Consider the following 7435-nt stretch of genomic DNA (forward strand, 5'->3'; position numbering starts at 1 on the left):
ACAAGCATATAAACCTCATACAGGCAATTCTTTTTTTTTTTGTTTGTTTAAAAAAAGGGGCATTCGGTGAAAAAAGAAGTGACATGCTGGACAGTCAGTGGCCATTTGAATACATCTAGTTCCACATGAAGTTGGTGTGTAATTCCTGTGATTTCATGAACAATCAATGAAGGACAATATCAGTATAAATGTGTTGAAATGGGTGCAGTCCTTGTGCTTCTAAATCTTCATTCTACACCTCTATTCCCTGCACTGATTCCAGAAACAGACTGAAACTGAAGGCCCTCTTTTAAGTGTTTAGTGCCAGACCTGGCGTGGTCTGGACCAACAGCCCTTTGGCAGAGGTCTGACTGCTCAATATCGGTGATTGGGTTACAACACCTGCGGCGGCATCATTAGGGAAAGATGGTTAGTAGATCATTAGCGATTTGTGCTCTCCCTGGGGCGCAGTGGGTTGGGTTTTGGAACCCACGGGATGTTGCTTTTGCAAAACAGGGTCTCAGGGATTTGTTTTTATCTTGCTGATCTTGATTTGGCAACTTGTTTTTCTTTTCAAGAGGAGGAGGTGAGTTTTTCTTCTTCTACTCTGCTCCTCTCTCACACACACCCAGTTCAGGGCTGTGTCGTTATGGAATGCTGACAGTAAGACAAAGGAGATGGAATAACCATCTGATGGCGAAAGATTTATCATCCCCAAAGTAAAAAACACTAGGGAGAAAAAACCTCCAGCCAGAATATGAAAAGCCCCTCTCTGTGTGATGTTCTTTGTTTGCGATGGCTTTGTGATTACATTTGCAGGTAACAGGCAACAGGGGCGGCTACATGAGGTCAACAGTAGAACTTATTACAAACGCACTCGCATATTACGAGCTTCGCACGTGCTCAAAAGCAGAATATATGTTCATTCTCACACGCGTATACTCCGATGAATCACAGTGCCTGAAGGTGTGTTTTCATCAGATTCATCTCTCTATACAGTCGCTGTACAGGAGACGGACATACTGTACGAGGGTCAACAAGACAGAAGGCATTGAGGGTGACAGGCAGTGTGCTGTTACAGGGTTGATAGACAAAAAGACAGACAAGTAGCTCACGTCCATGGAATAACCCCGTCTATCTACATAAAGTATGCCCTTCATATATTATACTATATTTGTGATGATAGAATCATTATAGAAATATAATTTGGAAGAAAGCAGTAAACAAATATTAAAAGTACCATAACTAAATAGTGCTCTGTTTAGAATATTTGTTCCCCTCCACAATATCTGGAATGTTTGAGCCGCTGTTGTTGTTTATGGGTCAGTTGGTCCTGTTGTGCTTTGGGCTGGTCTCAGGACATCTGCTGGCACTTGCGGTCCCCTCTCTGAGCGGGTGCAGGCCGGAGAAGGGAGGAGAGGATCTGGTAGGGTGGGGCTGTGGGTAGTCACGCCAGTGGTTACGGAATAGCATGAATGGCATGACTCACCTCTACAGAAAGAGGAATGTAGTTATATGCTCTACGATTAAAGTGTATGTGCTAATCCTCAAGAAGGTCGATGAAAACACTGGTGCTTTTTGCTTTTTTTGGGAGGAAAATCAACGTGATTCTTTGCTTGGCACTACTGTATGTCCTTTCCACTGAAATGAATGTATTTACAGCACTGGGTGTGTGGTGACTGTCTTATCTGTGCTTTAACAACACTGGATCATCAGGGCAGTGGCTAGCAGGGGCTTGCGAGAGCTCCAAGTGCAGCAAGTGGTGACATCTGATTTAGGTCCGGTTTTTGCCCTCTTAACTGCGGCCCTCCTCGGCAGAGCGCTGGTCGGACTTGAGCTTGACGAACTCCTTGGCCACGTCGTCGTTGTTGCGCTGGGAGAGGATGCGCAGGACTGTGAGGCCCGTTTCGTCCATGTGGATGCGTTTGCCCAGTGGCAGCCAGCAGGCGACGCTGCCTTTGGAGGCCATGTCTTTCAGCTGCAGGACGGCCATGCCCACGGTGCGGTCCTCTCGGGCGAAGCAGTAGTCCTTCACACACACCTGCAGCTCGTAGCACTCGGGACCCACCTCGCTGCTCAGGGTGCTGCAGCGGAGGAGAGAGAGGAGGAAGTGTCATCCAAGCATCTCCACATAGTTGCTCTCTACAACTTCAAGACGAAAACACAGATCATTATCGACTCACAAAGTGAAGGTCTCGTTGTATTTGGGAGCCCAGCTGTTGTTCTTCGACTTGGTGGCGTACTTCCTCTTTTTGTCGCTGAGGTGAGGGCCGATGATATAGACCTCCACAAAGGGACGGAAAATTCCCTGCGTCTGCCACCTCAGGTCGTTGGCAGCCACGACTGAGACGCGGCGAGTGGAAAGAAAAAGAGTGGGAAGGTGTGGGTGACAGAGTTTGACATTCATGCAGAGTAAATGTGTGAAAATGTGGCGAGAGATGGACAGAGAGAGAACAGAAAATTCAGATCAACAAAATACTGTCTCTCTCTCAGGCCTCACACTATTTCCTTTGAGCATTGGCATATTTGCCCATGTCCCATCATGGCAATGTTGTATTCAAATCAACTTCCCACTGCACAGGCTTATGAGTTTGACACCATAATAACAATAATTTCCAATGATAAAGCTTCCACTCATTTGCTTGTCTCTTATTTTCTGTAAAACCATCTTGCTGATCATTTGGCTGCTCCCGTGACGACTTAGGTGGGACCTATGAATTGTGGTGACTATTTAACATGTACTTACTGTATGTGTAATGAATTCAAATCACTTGGAAGGAAAAGGTTTCCACTTTGACATTAAAGTGACTTTTTCCATTGATCAGTGTACAAAGAGCAGCATTAAATCTACTATGGTTCAGGGTTGTTTTACACTAGAAGTCTGTAGGTGGAAATAACAGATTAAAGCCACAGGATCTTTTATTCTTCTCGTCCTTAGAGGTGGGAAAAGAATAAGCAAATGTTGACCCCTAAAATCCGCTCTCTCTTTATTAAACTTGGCACAGTCTTTGAGATTTGAACTAACCTGATGGTTCGATGGTGAAATACTACTGGGAAAAAAAATTGTGTCTATGATTATGGTTATTTATCTTTTTGCACTGCATTAAAGAATCTTGTATGTCTCAGTTCTATCAGTTATATATAAATATATATATATATATATATATATATATATATATATATATATATATATATATATAAATATATATATATATATATATATATATATATATATATATATATATATATATATATACATAAGAGGATAGCATTTGCTTAGTTAAATAATAATAACAGTCCTTTACCTTTCACTGTGACCTTGTGCTCCCCGGTGTTGGGGTGAGTAAAAATCTCCACATGGATGGACACCTCTCCCACGGCATCGTCCACCCCAGAGCCTGACGGGCAGACAGCAGACAGTGAGCGGGCTCATTCTCTGAATTTGCTTACAGCAGCTAGTTGTGCTCCCATCACAGACCAAACACCAACACAAGCCACTGTGCCTTGAAGGCCACTGACCAACTCCATTTCAATCTTTCATTTTGAAATGGATTTAGCTGCACCCTTGTGGATATTATATAAGATATTTTGTCGAGGAGAAACATTCCTTTATACATAAATAATCACTGTGTAACAGGATGATTTAAAATAAGGCGTAGTGACATGTTTGTGCATATCTTGTGGTCTGGAATTGGAAAATCAGACAAAGCTTCAATGAGCGGCTACAAGTGTTTGAATGCAGGTAAGTACCTGTAGTAAATTTACATGGAATAACCATATTATTTAATCTAATTCAGCAGTTGAGAGGTAACAATTTGGATCAGTGATGTGATCCCGCTCATCGATGCGTGGTGTCTGTGTGGATGCAGCGTGGTTAGTGAGAGGTCAGAGAGGAAGAAGACAGGAGAGAAGCTGAGAAACTGATAGTACGGTTCCCCTGACATAGATCAAGTCAGGACATGCTCAGATGGATCTTAGACAGGTGGACACACCCATTCCTTGGTAAAGACGTGGACCCAAGCATGGCAAGAGGAGGGGCAGGAAAAGGGGAAGGAGCTTACAAGAGAGAGAGGAGTCGATCATCCTCTCATATCTGTTGGTGAGTGATGGTACTAGAAACTTGCAAAATACAGATGTATTGTGTAAAGAGGCAGATGTCTGGACTACTTCAATCGTATTCACGATACTATAATATAATATAGCTAGGAGAGAAGATGGGTCTATATGTCAGATGTTCCACGTTCGCACCCTCCACTCAAACCAGCTCAACCCTGGACTGAAGGTCCTTGGTTATTTACTTGTAGCTGCCAACACAACTTCGCTCAGGCTCCAACTCTTTTGTCTGGGAGGGAGATGGAGGACAACCTTTCCTCGGTGTCTTGGTGCGGGATTTGTGCTGCAGCTGCTGCGCACAGGTGGTTTAATTCCTCATACAACTCCAGAAGGATGCGGTGACAGATGGACATTCATTTTAAATGTTTTAATTAGTGACTTCATCCTGTCAACGGTATCTTTGTGGTGGCGACCAGCAGCCCGCATGTGTGTGTGTGTGTTTTTAGCCAGCCGCCCACTGAACAAGGTGTCTGTGGGAGTTAGACGGCAGAATGTTCCTGGCATGCAGCTCTCTGCATCTCCCCAGAGAGCATTATGGGATTGTTGGTCTCGCTGCCAACGGGACCAAAGAGAGCAGCAGTCATCCATCTGGCCTTGTCTACTCTGTGGAGGAGGTCCACAAGAGATGAAAAAGAAACTTTGCTGGCAGGACAACGTTGCCAGAGACAGCGAAGGCTTTTCTGCTAAAACAAACACAAGAATGACAGGTGCACATTGTGTACAACACTGCAAAATTTCACCAGAGTAGACGTTAAGGGCACATGACTCTTAAAGAGAAGAGGAGAGCTCTCTGATTGGTTTGTTGCATGTTGGGCCAAAAAACAAAACCCACGATTAATCAAGAAATGACAGAAATAGAAGCAAAATAACAGTTAACATTGGCGTTTCTTTCCACCACTAGAGACCATCGCTCTCGGCGAATAAAGGAATTAAATATTTGATGCTGAACCGCTGTCCTAGACTGGTAAGTTATCAGCTGTTCATCCTACAATTGGCTTTGTAGCTATAGCAAAAAGTTACATAGCGATGGCATCTTTTAAAAAGTAATATTTAAATAGCTTAAATTCATTAATCAACTTTTGCCTACATAAATTAAAGACAAAAAATCAACCCAATTATTTTAAGCTTTAGCTTGTGCAGCAGTCAAACACAGAATTAGCTCAGTGCAAACGGCTCCTGCTTCATCCTGCGTGTGTGTGTGTCAAATCTTTTGATACAAATCTAAAGTGACAGAAATCAAACCACATGACCCAAGGGAACGCGTCTGATTGGCTCAGTCAGTGGAGGGGGATGAGTCGAACACCCTTTTCACATCACTGCTGTAGGGAGGGCCGCGATGCACGTGGGCGCTCTCTGGGTGTGTCTGTATATCCATCTGTGTGTGTGTGTGTGTGTGTGCGATGATAGAGCAGGCAGGGACAGGCAGCCCTCCCAGACAAACTGAGCCAGTGAACAGTCATCATCATCTCCATAATCTCCTCCTCTTCATCATCAGCGTCTTTCACTTCAAACACAGTAAGAGGGGCAAGGAGGGGGGGTTCCTTACTGGAGACACATAATACACTGAACCTATGAACCGCTTCAGAAACTTTAAAGACTGTCTCACTCAGTTCTCAACACACACACACACACACACACTCGCACACACGCACACACGCATGCACACACGCATGCACACACACACGCACGCACACACGCACGCACACGCACACACAGACACACGCACACACGCACACACGCGTGTGCTTGGCCCTCGGGCCTCTGGCGGTGACATCATGCTGGATCAGGATTCCTCCACACTTTAATGCATTTCTTTTCTTTTCGTCTGATGTCCGCACATCATGCTCGAGTGTCTGCTCATACATACAGTCATGGCGTATGTATTCAGTGCAGTTCCGTACATACAGACATAAGTGTGTATATTACATGCATGAATGCATAAAGTCTATGTTTTCATTGTAGCGGTGTGCATTGTATGTTGAATCTGTGCATTGCATTTGTCTGCTGTGATGAGTTTGAGCAGGCAGGGGTGTTTCAGGATGCACATGGGAAGGGAGGTGGAGGGTGGAGAGAGTTGGGAGTTGGTCTGGAGACTTTCTGGTAGTCCTGGATGTCTCAGGCCCTGAGCCCGAGTGCCACATACCCTTGTCTGGGTAAACATCCTCACTAGTGGTGAACCTCACCCCCTTCCCGCCGAACACTGGCCCACAGATGGGGCAGAAAGGGGGAGTTGACAGAGAAAGGAGAGACACGTAGAAAGATGAGGTTTGCACAGTCGAAAAACAGACCAACATTTATATCGTCTTTTGTCTAATGAGTTAGTTTTACTGAGCCAGCTCTTTTTTTCTTTATTCATCTAATGTGCAGTGCGAAGACGGTCCCGCAACATATTAAGCTCACATAAAAATTGACTCCAAAAATGTATGCTCCAAAAACTGGCATGGCATTTTGCCTCATTAAATTTCAAACAATAATACAGCCAAATGGCTTTTCTACGAGCGGTGCCCAGGGATACCGGGTCAGCATGCGCACTTCCACAAAGATGACGGCTGTTATGTAGCCATCTGACGGTGCGATGGACGCTGAGCGCCAGAGAAAAGAGGGGGTGGGTATTTCGTTTTTCACTGCAAATAGCTGTCAGACCAAGTAAAAAATAGTCTCTGTGTTTCCAGGGGCTGGCCACCAGGAGACTCACTCATTTCAAAGCAGGGAAAAAATATTGTGCCGCTTCAGCCTCGATTTGATGCTCCACAAAGCATGTGAGGCAGTTTGAGGACACAAAGCTCTTCATCTGGGAAAACGTCAAGAAAAGGAGTGGGAGACACAGAGTACAGTGGCTCTTTTGAGAGAGTAACGCAAAAAAAACAACAACGGGATACAATGACGATCTGAATGACAGAGAATTGCATTGAATTGGATATTATATATGTTTACATCTAGCAAATAAAGATACTGGAAAGCAAAGAAACGTCCACCAATGACAGAGAAGGGGAAGAGTGTCGTGGAGAGGAAGGACCATTAGTTTACCTTGTGCGTTCTGTGACTGGACAAAGGTCTTAATGAGTTTGTCGGTGGCCTGCGTGTAGAGGGACAAGGCGTAGTGGAGAGACAGGAGGTCAGGACTCTTCTCCAGGAAAGTCTTCTTCAGGCCCACACCACCAGCATGGAAGTATTGCTAACATACGCAAAATAGAAGACAGCAGTTCACTAAAGTCCTGGTGGAAAAGATTGCTGAAGAAGGAAAGGTACTAAAAAAGAGCAACATCTAATAGAGGGAACCACTGTGATGATCAACACTAGCTGACAATAATTCACACACACTAATCTAGAGGTGTTATGATTT

The 7435-nt window shown here is 44.6% G+C and overlaps 1 protein-coding gene across 13 annotated transcripts in view; it reads right to left on the minus strand.

Moving 5' to 3' along the window:
- Positions 1 to 2: 2 nt before the first annotated feature.
- unc13a (unc-13 homolog A (C. elegans)) overlaps positions 3 to 7435 on the minus strand; it is a 40184-nt gene continuing 32751 nt past the window's right edge. For 7 of the 13 annotated variants that reach the window (XM_035646962.2, XM_035646964.2, XM_035646963.2 and 4 more), the window contains 5 exons: positions 7120 to 7267; positions 6236 to 6292; positions 3285 to 3377; positions 2163 to 2322; positions 3 to 2063 (listed from right to left, as the gene is read on the minus strand). In XM_035646962.2, coding sequence (XP_035502855.2) covers positions 1775 to 2063; positions 2163 to 2322; positions 3285 to 3377; positions 6236 to 6292; positions 7120 to 7267 — 747 coding nt within the window. In that variant the 3' untranslated portion in view covers positions 3 to 1774. The remainder of the gene's footprint in view (positions 2064 to 2162; positions 2323 to 3284; positions 3378 to 6235; positions 6293 to 7119; positions 7268 to 7435) is intronic. The other 6 variants (XM_035646969.2, XM_035646967.2, XM_035646968.2 and 3 more) reach the window with 1 other exon arrangement.

Source organism: Scophthalmus maximus, chromosome 13, assembly GCF_022379125.1.
Source record: "Scophthalmus maximus strain ysfricsl-2021 chromosome 13, ASM2237912v1, whole genome shotgun sequence".
In the NCBI taxonomy this organism is placed as follows: Eukaryota; Metazoa; Chordata; class Actinopteri; order Pleuronectiformes; family Scophthalmidae; genus Scophthalmus; species Scophthalmus maximus.